The sequence below is a fragment of the Choloepus didactylus genome, chromosome 3 (genome assembly GCF_015220235.1).
Source record: "Choloepus didactylus isolate mChoDid1 chromosome 3, mChoDid1.pri, whole genome shotgun sequence".
Taxonomy (NCBI): domain Eukaryota; kingdom Metazoa; phylum Chordata; class Mammalia; order Pilosa; family Megalonychidae; genus Choloepus; species Choloepus didactylus.
This window is the reverse complement of record NC_051309.1, coordinates 141535785-141553606: the sequence shown is the minus strand read 5'-3', so window position 1 is coordinate 141553606 and position 17822 is coordinate 141535785. Positions and strand designations below refer to the sequence as shown.

Below are 17822 nucleotides of genomic sequence, written 5' to 3'. Positions count from 1 at the left end.
TCTCCAAGCACTCGCCTTTCAATTCTGCAAATAGATCCCTCACAGCTGAAGGGAGAAATAAAAAATCAATGCTCAAAACCTGCCTCATTCCATCTAACTTTAAACAAATCATATATTCTTGCAGATGTTTTTATATTCTGTGGATGTTTTTATGCTTAATATAATGTATAACAGTCATATAAGCAATCTTTTTAAAAAGTTTCATCTCCACAGATCAGGATAGAATTCATGTTTCCCTCCTTTGTCAAAGCAAGGGAGATAATATAAAAGAATGTTAATCCTAGTTCTTTTCTTTTAAGGAAGGCCATTTAACTATTACAAAAACTCTCCCTTTTGGCTAAATGATGAAAGAAAGGCTTACCTAACACACTACATTGGGACTCAGCTCTGGAGGAGACCTATCTGCCTGGCTTGGTCCTGGCCAATGCATAACCATAGTTCACCCAGGGTAAGGCATGGATAGAGAATTTGAATACAGGCAGGCATTAACTGGTGAACAGACACAGAGACAAGCTATCTTGTTATTGGTGCCATGAGTCAGCTGTGTCTAGAATCCTGTCCTGTTCTGCCCACGTGACCAGGATGAACCAGTTTTAGAGTCACAGCTGTCAATCCCTGATTAAGTGGTTATGATGACAACAGTGAAGAGAGAACAGATGGCTAGACAGAAAGAGTCTGAACTGGGAAGAAAAGCAAAGAGAAAAGGCAAAAGTGTATCAGACACAACACTAGTATAGGCTAGAAGAGATGAAGGCAAAATAGAGTGAAGTAAGAGAATGACAGAAGAAGAGCTAACAAGGAGAAGAAGGCCAGTATAGCACTTTCCAAGGGTAAAATCCAGGAATTTCAGTCTACCATGTTACAATACCCACTAGGATGTCTCTCTTAGGCTCTTCTAAAAATTCAGACTCACATTATACTCAGAGAGATATAGGGAAAGAATCACAGCTTGTCACAGGATAGCATCTGGCTTTCATCCCCACGGGAGTAATTCTTGCAGTAGTTCATGAATCATTCAGTGGCCATCCAGGTGCTATATTCTTGCTAGGTGATAGCTTCAGGTGCAAGGAGACAAGACTCAAATTGGGAAGGCAAAGGAGATACCTTGACTTAAATGCCTGATGCCCCATAGGAACTAATATCTCTTGTAATAACTCTACAGGTATAGCTTCCAGGTTCCTTCATGAAACATGTCTGTTAAAAGGAAGAACAAAATTACACTCTCCCCATCAGGTTTTTATAGTTGCATCTTGGTCCAGATGCAAGTTACCAACCAGGGGTCATTGTCATCATAAGTAATGATGCCTATAAAAGTAGTTGACATTTTTATCCTTATGATGTTAGAAGAAAGCTAGAGAGTAAACTGAAGGTCAGATTCTCCTGCAACAGGAGAAAGAATTTATTAACCCTTTGCTCACACCAGGAAACACTGATGGCTCCAGCCATTTAGCTCTGAAGAGGATCATAAATGAATCTGTGACCATCCTTCTATATCAGCTGTTGCAACACTCATCAAGTAAGACTTTTCTCATACTATTATGGAAATATGAAAACTCTACTGACAGTAGAGAGTGAGATGATGTCCCTTCAAAATCAATCTAGCAAGGAGGGTGGGGCAAGATGGCGGAGTGGTGAGGAGCAGAATTTTGTCTCTCCCCTAGAGCAGCTGGCAATTACCCAAGAACTATATGAAACAGTGTTTTCAGGGTCTCCTGTAACCAGTCACACATTGGACGCAAGTTGGGAATTGGAGGAAAAGCTGAGATCACAGCGAACATTGTAAGTTCCCCAGACCAGGGGTCTGGCGCCCCTCCCCACCCAGACCTCACAGACTGTCTTGCTGCCGGCTCCCTACCAAAAAACAGCAATCTGCTGAGGGCAAGAAGGGAGGCTCAACCCAGCCTCAACTGCAGAATTAATTAACAAATTAATTAATTTTGGGAGCTGGAGTGCTAAAGAAGGGCTGGGCTCCGAGAAGTAGGGGCACGTAAAAGTGGGCACACATTCCCAGACTCCAAAAAAGCCATTTTTTTCCCCCTACATTTTGTCCCTTCTAGCTTCTCACTGATCCCTTATCTTTTTTGCATTTCAATAGCCCCCACCAGGGGTGGAACTGAAGCTGTTGGAGAGTAATTATCAGACAATAGCCCAAAGCATATCTTTAAATGCTCTATTCTGACACTGACAAAACTTCCAGGCTGGGGAAAGACTTTTAAAAGAGACTCTTTTTTTTTTTTTTAATCTAAAAGTAATATATGTGGTTATTTTCTATTGGAAAGCCCAGGTTGAGGGACTAGGCTGGGCTTCGGGGGAGACAGAGTACCCACAGTGTCTTTGAGTTCCGTATTCACTAATGAAGTTCTCCACCCCCGTCTTTAATTGGCAACTCAGGCTGACCAAGGAATCTACCTGGAGAGGCCCCAAAGAGGAGAGGGGAGAAGGGAATAGTGCCCCTGAGAGACAACTGGAGTTCTGAGGATTGGGAGAGTGGAGGGAGGTCCAGCTCAACTGGCAGTCCTCCTTCTGGGAACTCAGACCCCAGGGGCTGGAATTCAGACTCCTGCTTCAGTCAGCCACGCCCCCAACAGGATCAGAGTCACCAGGAGAACTAAAGTCTCCACACCTCCTTACACTGGTAGGGGAGCTGCGGGCTGGCAAGCACTACCTGCTGGACAGGAGAGGAAAAGCACCAATTCTAAAGGCCTCATAGAAGGGTCTCATTCTCAGGAAAACTCCATACCCTCCCAATGAGACCTGGGCCTCACTAGACTGGGAAAATCTGACTAGCGTCGACCATATCTGAGGAGACCCACTCACAAAAAGGTTACATAGAGGCAGAGCAAGAAACAGAAAAAACAAGAGGGGAAAAATTCTGATCAACTAAATAGAACCTAAGTTAGAGGTCTAGAATAAGTTGAACTGAATAACAGAAGCCAGAGAACAAAGCCAACCAACAAGAAAACCACTAGGTAAAAGATAGAAAACAAGCTCCAAAATAAATGAATCGAGAAAATTGATGCCTAGACAACTTAAGATAACAAGCCATACCAGGAAACACGAAAACATGGACCAGCCAAAGGAACAAACTAATAGCTCAGCTGAGACACAGGAGTGGAGGCAACTAATGCTAAATAAATTCGATGAAATGAAGGAAGATATAGCAAAAGAGTTGAAGGATATAAAGAAGACACTGGCTGACCATAAAGAAGAATTCATAAACTTAAAAAAACAAATGGCAGAACTCATGGGAATGAAGGCCACAATGGAGGAGATGAAAAACACAATGGAGGGACACAACAGTAGATTTGAACAGGCAGAAGAAAGGATCAGTGAACTGGAAGACAGGTCATTCAAATTCATACACACAAAAGAACAGATGGTGAAAAAAATGGAAAAATATGAGCAGGGTCTTAGGGAGCTGAGGGACACCACGAAATGCACAAATATACGTGTTATGGGTATCCCAGAAGGAGAAGAGAGGGGAAAAGGGGCAGAAAGAGTAATAGAAGACATACTCATTGAAAATTTCCCAACTCTTATAAAAGACAGAAAATTAGAGATTCAAGAAGTACAACGTACCCCAAATAGAATAGATCCCAACAGACCTACTCCAAGGCACTTACTGGTCAGATTGTCCAATGTCAAAGACAAAGAGAGGATTCTGAAAGCAGCAAGAGAAAAGCTATCCATCACATACAAGGGAAGGTCTATAAGACTATGTACAGATTTCTCTGCAGAAACCATGGAAGCAAGAAGACAGTGGCATGATATATTTAAGAAAAAAACTGCCAACCAAGAATTCTATATCCAGCAAAACTTTCCTTCAAAAATGAGGGAGAGATTAAAACATTTTCAGACAAACAGACACAGAGAGTTTGTGAATAAGAGACCGGCACTACAAGAAATACTACAGGGAGTGCTACAGGCTGATAGGAAAAGACAGGAGAGAGAGAGTTGGAGAAGAGTGCAGAAATGAAGATTATCAGGAAAGGTAAAAGGAGAGGAAAAAAATAAGATATGACATATAAATTCCAAAAAACAAAATGGTAGTAGAAAGTACTGCCCTTACAGTAATAACACTAAATGTAAATGAATTAAACTCCCCAATAAAAAGACACAGACTGGCAGAATGGATTAAAAAACAGGACCCATCTACATGCTGTCTACAAGAAACTCACATTAGACACAAGGAAAAACATAGACTGAAAGTGAAAGGTTGGAAAAAGATATTTCATGCAAACAACAACCAGAAAAAAGCGGGAGTGAGTATATTAATATCAGACAAGTTAGACTTCAAAAGCAAAACAATTAAAAGAGACAAAGAAGGACACTATATATTAATAAAAGGGTCAATTCATCAAGAAAACATAACAAACATAAGTATTTATGCACCAAGCCAGAATGCCCCAAAATTCGTGAGGCAAACACTGCGATCACTGAAAGGAGAAACAGATACCTCTACAATAATAGTTGGAGACCTCAATACACCACTCTCATCAATGGATAGAACATCTAGACAGAGGATCACTAAAGAAACAGAGATGTTGAATTGTATGATAAATGAACTAGACTTGACAGACATTTATAGAACACTACATCCAACAACAGCAGGATACACTTTTTTCTCAAGTGCTCATGGAACATTCTCTAGGATAGACCACATGTTGGGTCACAAAGCAAGTCTCAACAAATTTAAAAATATTGATATTATACAAAACACTTTCTCAGACCACAATGGAATGAAGTTGGAAATAAATAAAAGGCAGAAGGTCATAAAATTCACAAACATATGGAGGCTAAACAACACCCTCTTAGAAAACCAGTGGGTAAAGGAAGAAATTACAGGAGAAATTAGTAAATACCTCGAGGCAAATGACAATGAAAACACAACTTATCAAAACTTATGGGATGCAGCAAAGGTGGTGCTGAGAGGGAAATTTATTGCCCTAAATGCCTACATTAAAATTGAAGAGTTAACTGCTCACCTGGAGGAATTAGAGAAAGAACAGCAAACTAACCCCAAAGCAAGCAGAAGGGAAGAAATAACAAAGATTAGAGCAGAAATAAATGCAACTGAGAACAGGAAAACAATAGAGAGAATCAACAAAACCAGAAGTTGGTTCTTTGAGAAAATCAATAAAATCGATGGACCACTGGCTAGGCTAACAAAAAAAAAAGAGAGAGCAGATGCAAATAAATGCAATCAGAAATGCGAAAGGAAATATAACTACCGACCCTGCAGAAATTAAGGAGATAATCAGAAGATACTATGAGCAACTATATGCTAATAAACTAGACAACTTAGATGAAATGGACAACTTCCTAGAAAAGCATAAACAACCAACATTAACTCAAGAAGAAATAGATGACCTCAACAAACCACTCACAAGTAAAGAGATTGAGTCAGTCATCAAAAAGCTCCCAAAAAGGAAAAGCCCAGGACCAGATGGTTTCACATGTGAATTCTACCAAGCATTCAAGAACGAATTAGTACCAATCCTGCTCAAACTCTTCAAAAAAATTGAAGAAGAGGGAAAGCTACCTAACTCTTTCTATGAAGCCAACATCACCCTAATACCAAAACCAGACAAAGATACTACAAAAACAGAAAATTATAGACCAATTTCTTTAATGAATATAGACGCAAAAATCCTCAACAAAATACTCGCAAATAGAAAATCAATCCAGCAAGTATTTACTGAGGACCATCAGGGATCCTAGGACCATGCTAGGTGCTTGTACACTTATGTCTCCTTTTTGACAGAAAAATATAACTACTGCTCTACTAAGAATTCATTTCCAAAAAAACACGTAAAGTCAGAACATATCTTCATTCATTTTATACTTACAAATCAGGATTTTGTCCTTGCTGCAGTTCATGCTGAGGTATAGGGTAAAGAGCTTCATAACTTCTTTTATCTTTTGATCCATGAATTGCAAATGAGTTGAATTTTGTCACATTTGGTGGAAAATAACTCCAAGGAAGATATGCTTTGCCGTCCCATTTTTTCTCTCCTCTGGACACTTTGAATGATAGAGGAAGTTCTTGCTACCAGAAACAATATGTAAAACATGAAAGATAAATTCAGACATACTTTAAATATATACATATACATACAAAACACTTGTGCACTGAAAGATTCTGTCTCATAGTTTTATTTACTCACTTTCCATACATTTCTTCTTCCAGAGAGTAAAAGCACCAAATGCTGTCCATGGCTGCCAAAATTAAAATTTCTCATGAGTGTTTGAAAGAAAGAAGCAGTTATTTTCTTCAGCATCTTTTATGTCTGGAACAAATTTCCAAATAATAAAAGATGGAGTTTGATTATTGCCTAATTGGGAAGACAAGAGTGCTCAATTACTTAGCAGTGATACCTTTGGGTATATCGTTTTCCAGAGAATGAGTCTACTTGTGACCACTGCAATCGAATGCATAAAGCTAAACATGCTTTTTGTATTGTTAAATGAGAAATTATACAAAATACTTCATTTGATTAAATGTTGCAAAGTATGAAAAAGGGAAGGAGGATATTTTACAGCTTACAACAAAACCAGTTTCAAAAATGGAAGTGTCCTAGGGGAAACTGGCACCAATTTCCAAGTCTGAATCTAACAACTTGACTAAAAGTTACTTCTGTAACTTTTGCAACTCATTTGAAAAATACAAAATATAAAACATAGATTATCTAGATTAGTCAACAGGCTGAAGATTTTAATTTGTCTCTATTTTCTCACATAAGTATCCTCAACCTGTCTGTCTCTTGCATTTTCCTGCTTTCTTAACTCAGTGTTAGTTCAGATACTGATGTCACATTTTCAAAGAGAAACACAATATATACTTGAAAAGGAAACTCTAAAAATTGTGCATAACTGGGATTGGCCAGATCATTAAGAATCAGTATATCGGAAAAGTAATTACATGAAGTAATTTATTGTGTCCAAAAAGACTATATCTAAACATTTTTACACAGATGGCGTTTTGTGAGTTTTTCAGGAAGGATTTCCTTTAGTAAACTACTCTAACAGAAGAAAAATTCTTTTCCATTTTTAGTAAGAGCAAAAAAGTCCTTTATTTTTATTGTTATTATGCAGGTTTAAAGAATATCCTAGGAGGAGTTAAAATTCTTATAAATTGAAAAGATATTCTTTACGTAGCTTTCCCAGAGGTTAACTAACTCTTAACACGTTACAGACAGGAGTTGACAGTCCGAAGTAAAACCATGATTCTTGATTATGCACCTGTCCTGATGGTGCGTGTAATACCAAACTGCTCTGTGGAGTTTCTTAGCTTTTCATATTTATTAATTTTATATACAATGATTACTGTGCCATTTCTTTAAAAAAAGAAAATCTAAATATGATTCTATTCATCCAGTGTTAAGTCTTCACTTACTGAAAAAGATCTATTATCCAATAAAATTAAACCAAGGATCAAACTTTAAAATTCTAGCAGACACAAGTTCTTTACTGTCTTTTAGACAAGTTATAAATCTGTTTGCCTTATTTTTCTCACCTGTATGGCGAAAATCACTGCACAAAAACTGAAATGTTCTTACCTCACAAGACAGTTTATAAGAACTAATCATATTTTTCAGATTTTATCACAGTAGCTGAAAGGTGACACACAAAGATATATGACTAGTCTTCTTAAAAAAATAATTGTGAGCAGCTAGATTTTCCACATTACAGGTGGCAAAAAATCAAACTAAGAGAAGATAAAACAATATCCTAAAATCTCATTTAAATCAATTGTTGGGGACTCTCTGCCCAGTCTATTAAGGAACAAAGGTTACTGAATATTAGATACTAAGAGGCATTTAAAGGGAATTTAACATTGATTATGAAAATGTAAAGAAATATTTAATTATTAGACATTTTACTAGTTTAAAATTTGCTATAATTTAGATGAAAGGTAGGTGTTAAGTTTACTTTTCACATCTACAGGAAAGAAATGATTGTCAAGCAGGTAAAATGGGTTCCCAACAGAATGTTTAAAATTAAAGAGGCAGTGATTGTTTTGCCCGCTGCCGCCGCCGCCGCCGTCGCCACCGCCGCCGCCAGAGGAGCAGCAGCGCTTGTGTAAACCGGGAAGATGGCGGCCGGCGGCGGCGGAGGCAGCAGTAAGGCCTCCTCCTCGTCGGCCTCTTCGGCAGGGGCTCTGGAGTCCTCGCTGGATCGAAAATTCCAGTCGGTAACTAACACCATGGAATCCATTCAAGGCTTGTCGTCTTGGTGTATAGAGAACAAGAAACACCACAGTACTATCGTCTACCATTGGATGAAGTGGCTCCGGAGATCTGCCTATCCCCACCGTTTGAATCTCTTTTACCTTGCCAATGATGTCATACAGAACTGTAAAAGAAAAAATGCAATCATATTCCGTGAATCATTTGCTGATGTACTTCCTGAAGCAGCTGCTCTAGTGAAGTAAGTAAATTTTTATTGCTCTTTGGGATCTAAGCTTAGAAACTTCAGATTTTCATTTTCTTTTACCCTTCAATAAGAACTGTAATAGTTGCACCTGCTTGAAGATCCAAAGATGTTTTTCCCACATGGTTCCTTGTTTTAACTTTCCTATTAATATACACATTTTCCTTTTAAAAACTCTTTATTTCCTTTTTCAAAAGCTTTTCTGTTATTTATTCTCTTCCTCTTTTATTCTGTCTTGACTATATGTATCTCTTGATCATATTCTGTCTTTGCTTCTTTCAACCATTGCTTCTGTTTGTTTTGTTTGTAAACACATTTCCTTTCTTCTTTAAGTACCTTCTGAAATCTTACCCTTCCATGAAACCTGTGTAATTAAAGAGAAATCGAAATAACTTATGCCCAACTCCATATTGATTTACTCCATTTTTGTGCTTCTTAGCAAATTTTGTATCCAGCATTTCCCAAGATGTATTTCATGGAATACGAGTGTTATGAAGTGGTCAGAGAAAGAAAGGTTCTTTGCCAGTTTGGATGTTAATATGTCCCCCAAAATACCATTATCTTTATTGCAGTCTTGTGGGGACAGACGTATTAGTGTTGATTAGGTTGGAACCTATTGATTGAGTGTTTCCATAGAGATGTGACTCAATCAACTGTGGGCAAGACCTGATTGCATAATTTCCATGGAGGTGTTTCCCCACCCATTCATGGTGGGTCTGAATTAAATCACTGAAGCCATATAAAAAGCTGACAAACAGAGGGAACTCAAAGCAACTGAGAGTGACATTTTGAAGAGGAGCTGCAGCTAAGAGAGGACAAAACGCCCTGGATTTGGGCTTGGGACAAATTAAACAATTGTAGTATATTTTGCAGAATTGGTAATCAGTGTACTTTTAAGGTTGTCCATAATTTTAGGATATTATGAAAAAAAGATTTTTTTTAACCTCCAATAGAAGGAATAAAAAGCAACTATAGCTACGAAATTGCAGTGGCAAAATCTAGTATTATTATCTAGTCTAGTCTTATTCCTGATGACTTTTTGAATCAAATAAATGCAATTTTATTTTGCTTAAGTATGTCCTCTGTAAATTTGTGCAAGCTTACTGATAAAATAAGCTATTATTATAAGTACATTCTCAAAATTCCTCTTAAAAATAGCATAACTAGTGTGAAATCCCAGTGCATCTGAAAGCAATTTGGGCAGAGAATAAAAATGTATTTGCAGGGTCCCTGTGCCAGTTTGAATGTATTATGTCCCCCAAAACACCATTATCTTTGATGCAGTCTTGTGTGGGCAGACGTATTAGTGTTGATTAGTTGTAATTCTTTGAGTGTTTCCATGGAGATGCAACCCACCCAACTGTAGGTGATAACTCTGATTGGATGATTTCTATGGAGGTATGGCCCTGCCCCATTCAGCATGGGCCTTGATTAGTTTACTGGAGCACTATATAAGCTCAGACAGAAGGAGTGAACTTCCTACAGCCAAGAATGCGCAGGAGCTGAGAGAAGAGCTGGAGCTTACAGAGATACTTTGGAGATGGCCTTTGAAACCAGACTTTTGCTCCGGAGAAGCTGAGAGGACAAATGCTCCAAGAGCAACTAAGAATGACATTTTTGAGGAGCTGCAGCCTGGAGAGGAACGTCCTGGGAGAAAGCCATTTTGAAACCAAAACTCTGAAGCAGCTGCCAGCTACGTGCCTTTCTAGCTAACAGAGGTTTTCCAGAAGCCATTGGCCATCCTCCAGTGAAGGTACCCGATTGTTGATGTGTTTCCTTGGACACTTTATGGCCTTAAGACTGTAACTGTGTAACCAAATAAAACCCCTTTATAAAAAAAAAAAAAATAAAATAAAATAAAATAAAATTAAAGAAAGCCCAAGGTTAATATTTTTAACAAGTCTATAAATAGTTATGTGTAACCTAGATTTACACCTGGCACTGAATGCAAAATGACACAGTATACACTCCATAAATGATGAATAAAGGAAGGAATACATAATTACGTGATACGTAGAGTGAAAGTTTAATAGTCTTTTAAAAATGCCCTAAAAGAAACATTTTCATAAACAATTTCAATTACCTATACCTACATGTGTCACTTTATTTCTGAACAGCTAATATATAATATTGCAAACATAGAGTAGGGAGTAAATAATGAGGGATGAATATTTGTTTTATAATGATTTTTATTTTGGCAAAAAACTTTCTTCAAACTTGTTAGAAAACCAACTCGCTTAGTGAATTGAAACTAACATCAACACAACAATATTTTCAAACATTTAGATTATATATGCTTTAAATATGTGCAGTGTACTTGAAAATAAGGGATTATATAAAAGTACATAATTCAGATTAATTTAGATTAGCATCCCTTCTACTTAGCTGGTATTAGTGAGCTTTTACTATGATTATATGATTAATATATAACCAGAAAAAAATATGTTCAAATTATATCGCAATGATTAAGGAAAAATATTTTATACTCACGGGCAAAGTTCAACTTCTAAATACTGCTCAGTTATGTCATTCAAAAAAAATGCTTCTACAACTTTTGAAAAGAGAGATATGACATATTAAGAAATTTAATTTTGCTTCAACAATAAGTAATTTGTTTATTCCTTTAGAATACAAAATGAATTAACTAATCATTTTTAATTTTCAGTTCTATCCCCAGTAGGAAAATGGGCAAAGAAAATAAACAGATTTTGCCCAGAAACAGAAATACACAAGAAATAAATCACCATCAAATTTCTCCCTTATCAGAATGCCATATATTAAAAAGATTAATAAAGCCTAGTGCTGGTGAGACTGTAAAGAAATCAACATTGTCACATACATAGACTCTAAGCCAGTTATCTTCTTCTAGGAATTTATCCTGAGGAAATAATCAGACAGCAAGGAAAAGAAGTTAAGTACAATGCTGTTCACCAAAGTACTGCACAAAAACTGGAAATGATATAAATGATTATCAGTAAGAGAACTGATAAATAAATTATGGAGCATCCACGGCAATTCAGTCATTAAAATTAAAGAAATAAATATTTAGTGACATGGGAAGAGATCCATGATATTTGATGAGTAGGCTGCAGAATAGTAATCAAATGTACATGAAATGAGAATGTACACGTGCACCTGTGTTTAGATAGCTGTGAAAGGCATATGAAAACTGGCTATCTCTGATGGCGGAAAGCAGATAGGCTAGATCTCTTTTCTTCTTCACAGTTTCCAGAATTTCTGTGCTTGTGTTATTTTTAACATGGTTTAACTATAAAGTAATACATGCTCCTTGTACAAATTGAAACAACATAAAAATATGTTAAGTAAAAAGTCAGTCCATTTCGTCCTGCTTTGGCCTAAAACCTGCAAGGACTTTTCTATGCTTCTACAAACTATTTTACCTGAATAGATTAAAAAAAAATAAATATGGAACCATACTTTCTTATCATTTATTTTCACACACACACACACACACACACACACACACACACACACACACAAACTTTCCACAAATAAACACCTTATCTTGTTAATGGCTGCAAAGTATTCTATGGAATATTACTATAATTTATTCACCTAATCCCTTATTGACAGACATTTAGGTTGTTTCCAATATTCTATGTGCTATTTTTATAATAATAAAATAGTTAAGATATAGACATAATTCCTCCAATAACTGAGAGTCTTACTGTTGCTTTCTAAATCTTTTACCTAAACAAATGGGAGTGTCTTCTGATCTCTATTTTTCATTGTCACCTTATAAACATTTTTGCAGTTTTTCTATATTAAGCACTGTATCAGTTGTTGGGAGTACTTTGGCTTACAATCCAATCAGCATATTAAAATGGATAATTTTAATAAAAAGACGGAGGGTTATACGGTGTGTTATAGGACAAAGGAAAACAGACATCTACCTCCAAAAGGTAATTTAGGGAAGGTTTCCTGGAGTCAGTTGTATCTACACTCCATCTTGAAGGTGATTTGGAGCTGGGTGAAGAAGAATGATGGAAAGGGCACTGCAGAAAGAGGGAGAAGTATAATCAAAGGTACACTATTAGGAAATATTGTGTCATGTTTAAAGAACTACAGGCAGTTCTTTCAACACAGGAAGAACTGGTGATGCTGGAGAGAGAGTAAGAGGTTAGGTCCAGGAAAATCTTGTATAAAGATGATATAAAGAAGGATTAAAATTTATCCTGAGAAGACAGTGAGCCTGAAAGGCTTTTAAGTAGCTGAATGACAAGTTCAAATTTTCAATTTAGATAGATCACTCTGGCTTTTAAGTGAAGGATGGACTTAAAGACAAAAAGACTAGTTAGGAGTCTCTGCGCTAACCCAGGTTAAAGAGGATGAAGGCCTAACGTACAATAGGGATGGCAGGGGTGAAGAGGAGGGTCCGAATTGACAAATACTTAGGAGGCAAAATTCTTAGGACTTAGTAAGTAAATTCAAATATGGAGAGTGAGGGAGAGGATATCTTAGAAAGATCTCACATTTCTAGATTTGGTGATGTGATGTATTGTTACAGTCACTGATTGGGACTAGACCATTAGGGAAAGAAGCAGCTTTAAGAGAGAAGTGTATAAGATGAGTTTAAGACTTGTTGAGCCTGGCACTTGTAGTACTTCAAAGAAGATAAGTCACATTGGTGTAAATATAGTTGGTATATACCAGCTAAGAGGTAAGGAATGGAGATGTACATGTGGGGGTCAGCAGATGTATGTGGTAGTCAAAACAAAAATTGCCCCAGAAAGTACCCAAAGAAAGAAGAGGATTCTAGCAAGCTAGCTAGACTAAAAGCCTCTTACCCAAGCCCATGTCTTTTTGGGAAAAGGCTAAACAGAAACACAGGCAGAAAAATGACAGCTAAAAGCAGATACTCTTCAGTTTGGGTGGGAGAGAGCACAATCATTACACAACGGATAATGTGGATTACAATTTAATGTAAATATTTAACTCAAGTGTGAAATTGGCTTGAAAAATTAGGAAGAAAGGAAGGAAGGAAGGGAAGGAGGGAAGAAGAAAAGGAGATACTTGCAAAATAAAGGCAGTTAATGCCCATTTGGTTTATATAAACGAGTAATTATTATATTCAGATACATAAAATAAATTATTTTTGTTAATAATTTAGTATCTGCTCCAGTGAAATTCCATTTGATATCCACAGAAAACACTGGGATTTAAATGTCCAAAGGAGGCAAATCATGAATTAAACTGCTTCACTTACCATAAAATGGCACAAATAAAATAACTTTAATGGTTAATTTTAGTAACAATAATATATAACAATAAAATTCAAATGATAAGCTTCATTTTCCTGGTAAGTTATAAAAGCCAAGGTAGGGACTTCTGGGAAGATGGTGGAATAGGAAGTTCCAGGATTCAGTCTTTCCACCAAAACAACTATTAAACACACAGGAATTGTCTGAAACAACTATTTTGAAACTCCAGAGGCCAGAAGAACACTGTACAGAATCCAGGAAACAGCAGGAGGAAGAGTTGATAAATTACGGTAAAGAATAGTAAAGTGCTCTTTCCATGTGGCAGAAATAGAAATGAGAAGACATTCAATATGGTAAAACACAAAAAAACAAATAAACAAGTAGGCATTAATGGAAGTGAGGGACAAAAAAGGTATAAGACTTACAAAGGCTAAATAGCAAAATGATAGAAGAAAGTCCTGAATTATCAGTAATGACTTTAAATATAAATGGATTAAACTGCTCAAAAGGCAGACAATGGCAGAATAGACAAAAATGCATGATCCAACTATATGCTGTCTGCAAGAGATTCACCTTCTATTCAAAGATACAAGTAGGTTGAGGATGCAAGGATGGAAAAAATATACTGTGCAAGTAATAACCAAAAGAGAGCTAGGGTGCCTATACTAATATTGGATAAAACAGATTTTAATTGAAAAATAGTTATAAGGGATGACGATGGTCATTACATACCGATAAAGGAGACAATTGAACAGGAAGATGTAAAAATTATAAATATATATGCACTCAAGAGCAGAGCCCCAAAATATATGAAGCAAACTCTAACAGACTTGAAGGGAGAGACTGATAGTTCTACATTAATAGTAGGAGACTTTAACAAACTACTCTCAATAATGGATAGAACATCTCGTCAGAAGATCAGTAAGGAACTGCAAGACTTGAATGACACTATAAACCAACCAGACCTAATAGAAATATATAGAACACTTCACCAAACAAAAAGAGAATACACATTCTTCTCAGATACACATGAATAATTCTCTAGGATACACAATATGTTTAGTCCCAAATCAAGACTCAACAAATTCAAAAATACTGAAATCATAAAATGTATATTCTCTGACTACATTGGAATGAAGCTAGAAATCAGTAACAGAGAAATGGAAAATTCACAAATAAGTGGAAATTTAAAAACACACTCTTAAACAACCAAATGGTCAAAGAGGAAATCAGAAGGAAAATTAGGAAATACCTTGAGGTGAATAAAAGCGAAAATACAACATACCAAAACTTATGGGATGCAGCAAAAGAAGTGGTGAGAGGGTAATTTATAGCACTAAATGCTTACATTAAAATAGAAAAAGACTTCAAATCTGATACCCAATCTCAAGAGTGGAGAAACTAAAAAAAGAAGAGCAAACTAAACCCAAAGTGAACAGAAGGAAGGAAATAACAAAGATTAGAGCTGAGATAAATGAAAGAGAAAACAAAAAACAAAAGAGAGAATCAAGAAAACCAAAAGTTGGTTCTTTGAAAAGACGAATAAAATTGACAAACATTTAGCTAGACTGATGAAGAAAAAAAAGAGGGAGAATACAAATAAGGAAAATTAGAAATGACAAGGGGGATATTACTACTAACACTGCTGAAATAAAAAGGACTATAAGAGGAAACTATGAACAACTGTATGCCAATCCATTAGATAAACAAAATGAAATGGACAAATTCTTGGGAACACACAAAATACCTACACTGACTCAAGAAGAAACAAAAGCAAATTACTAGTAAAGAGACTGAATCAGTAATTCAAAACCTACCAACAAAGAAAAACCCAGGACCAGATGACTTCACAGGGGAATTCTACCAAACATTGCAAGAAGACAGAACTCCAATCCTGTTCAAACTCTTCCAAATAATTGAAGAGGAAGGAACACTCCCTAATTCATTCTACAAGGCCAACATCACCCTTATACCAAAGCCAGAAAAGATACTACGAGAAAATAAAAATGCAGATTAATCTCATATGAATATACATGAAAAAATCCTCAACAAAATACTAACAAACTGAATCATGCAGCATATTAAAAGAATTATACAATTGGGAACTGTATAATTGTATAATTGATCACATGGAATTTATTCCTATATACAAGGTTCGTTCAACATAAGAAAATCAATAAAAATAATATACCACATTTACAAAATGAAGGAAAAAACATGATCATCTCAGCTGATGCAGAAAAGGCATGTGAAAAAATCCAGCACCCTTCCATGATAAAAACACTTAGAACACTAGGAATAGAAGGAAACTTCCTCAACATGATAAAGGGCATATATGAAAAACCCACAGCTAACATCTTACTTAATGGTGAAAGACGGAAAGCTTCCTCTCTAAGATAAGGAACAAGACAAGGATGCCCACTGTCACCACTGCTATTTAACAGTCTACTGGAAGTTCTTGCCAGAGCAATTAGCAAATAAAAAGAAATAAAAGGCACCTAAGTTGGAAAGGAAGAAGTAAAACTTCCTCTATTTGCAGATGATATGATCCAATATTCAGAAAATCCTGAAAAATCCACAAGAAAGCTCCTAGAGCTAATAAATGAATTCAGAGAAGTGTGTGTGTGTGTGTGGGGGGGGGGGTACATGATCAACACCCAAAATCAGTACTACCTGTATACAAAAGCAGTGAACAACTGAAACAAGAAATCAAGAAAAAAATTCTACTCACAATTGTAAAAGACTTGTATACAGAAAACTACAAAACATTGCTAAAAGAAAGCAAACAGACCAAACAGATGGAAGGATATTTCATGTTCATGGATGGGAAGACTAAATATTCAAGATGTCAATACTACCCTAGGCAATGTATAATGTAAAAATTCCAACAGCTTTCTTTGCAGAATTTTTTGGAATAGCCAAACATCAAATTTATATGGAAGGTTAAGGGGCCCCAAATGGCTACAATCATCTTGAAAAAAAAGAATGAAGTTGGAGGACTCACACTTCCCAATTTTGAAATTTATTGCCAAGCCACAGTAATCAAAACAGCATGGGACTGGCACAAGGACAGACATTTAGTCCACAAGAATAGAACTGAGAGCTCAAAAATCAACCCTCGCATTTACGTCCAACTGATTTTTGACAAAATGGCTAAGAACACTCAATTGGGAAACAACAGTCTCTTCAATAAACGGTGCTGGGAAAACTGGATCTCCATTTGTAAAAATAAGGAGGAGCACCCCTACCTCACTCCATATACAAAAACCAAATCAAAATGGATCAAAGACCTAAACATAGGAGACAGACCTATCAAACTCCTGGAAGAAAATGTAGGGAAGCATCTTTAGGACCTTGTGTTGGGCAGTGGTTTCTTAGACTCTACACCCAAAGCACTAGCAACAAAAGAAAAAATAGATAAATGTGGCCCTCATCAAAATTAAACCTTTTTATGCCTCAAAGAACTTTATCATGAAAGTAAAATGACAACCTACACAATGGGAGAAAACATGTGGAAACCATATAGCCAATAAAGGTTCAGTAACAAAAGTATATAAAGAATCCTTCACTAGAACAACAAAAAGACAAATAACCCAATTTAAAAATGGGCAAAAGACTTGAACAGACATCTCTCCAAAACAGACACACCAATGTCCAGAAAGCACATGAAAAGATGCCTAACATCATTACCCATCAGGGAACTGCAAATCAAAACTACTAATGAGGAGAGGGAGTCTGTCTCCTGCTGTGCAGCAGTACCCCCAAGACATTCTTCAAGTCCCCGCTTGGTAGACAGAAAGTTTGATGGATTCAAGTGTGGATGATGATGGGAGAAGGTTCCCAAGAGACCCTCTCTCCTGCTCAGGTCGCTGAGGTACATCCGTAGGGAAGGAAGGAAGGACTGATAGCGAGACGTGAGCAAACCCATCAGAAACCCTCTGGCAGGAGGGGGAGCCTGCACAATGAAACAATTTCTTCTTCGGCCTTGTGGCCCCATGCCCCGTGCTCATGTCTGTGGAGGACTGTACAGCACAGCCTGAGATCTGTCTTGTTGCATTACACGTCATCTGTCGGGATGCACAGGTAGTCTCCCTCCACCCCGCGTGATGTCTGCATTCCATTCTCCAGAGCCCCCTTTGGTTTATTGGTCATATCATGAATGACAGA

The 17822-nt window shown here is 36.8% G+C and overlaps 2 protein-coding genes across 11 annotated transcripts in view; one reads left to right on the top strand and one right to left on the bottom strand.

Moving 5' to 3' along the window:
* C3H4orf33 (chromosome 3 C4orf33 homolog) overlaps positions 1–17822 on the bottom strand; it is a 245173-nt gene that overhangs the window by 203242 nt on the left and 24109 nt on the right. For 6 of the 8 annotated variants that reach the window (XM_037830659.1, XM_037830661.1, XM_037830660.1 and 3 more), the window contains exons 3-5: positions 10924–10984; positions 6168–6219; positions 5850–6049 (exon numbers count right to left, since the gene is read on the bottom strand). In XM_037830659.1, coding sequence (XP_037686587.1) covers positions 5850–6049; positions 6168–6219; positions 10924–10984 — 313 coding nt within the window. Of the gene's footprint in view, positions 1–913; positions 1195–5849; positions 6050–6167; positions 6220–10923; positions 10985–17822 lie in introns of all 8 variants that reach the window. The other 2 variants (XM_037830663.1, XM_037830662.1) reach the window with 2 other exon arrangements.
* LOC119529855 (regulation of nuclear pre-mRNA domain-containing protein 2-like) overlaps positions 8015–17822 on the top strand; it is a 32052-nt gene continuing 22244 nt past the window's right edge. For 2 of the 3 annotated variants that reach the window (XM_037830665.1, XM_037830666.1), the window contains exon 1: positions 8015–8430. In XM_037830665.1, coding sequence (XP_037686593.1) covers positions 8096–8430 — 335 coding nt within the window. In that variant the 5' untranslated portion in view covers positions 8015–8095. Of the gene's footprint in view, positions 8431–8872; positions 9054–17822 lie in introns of those variants that run through there. The other variant, XM_037830664.1, reaches the window with a different exon arrangement.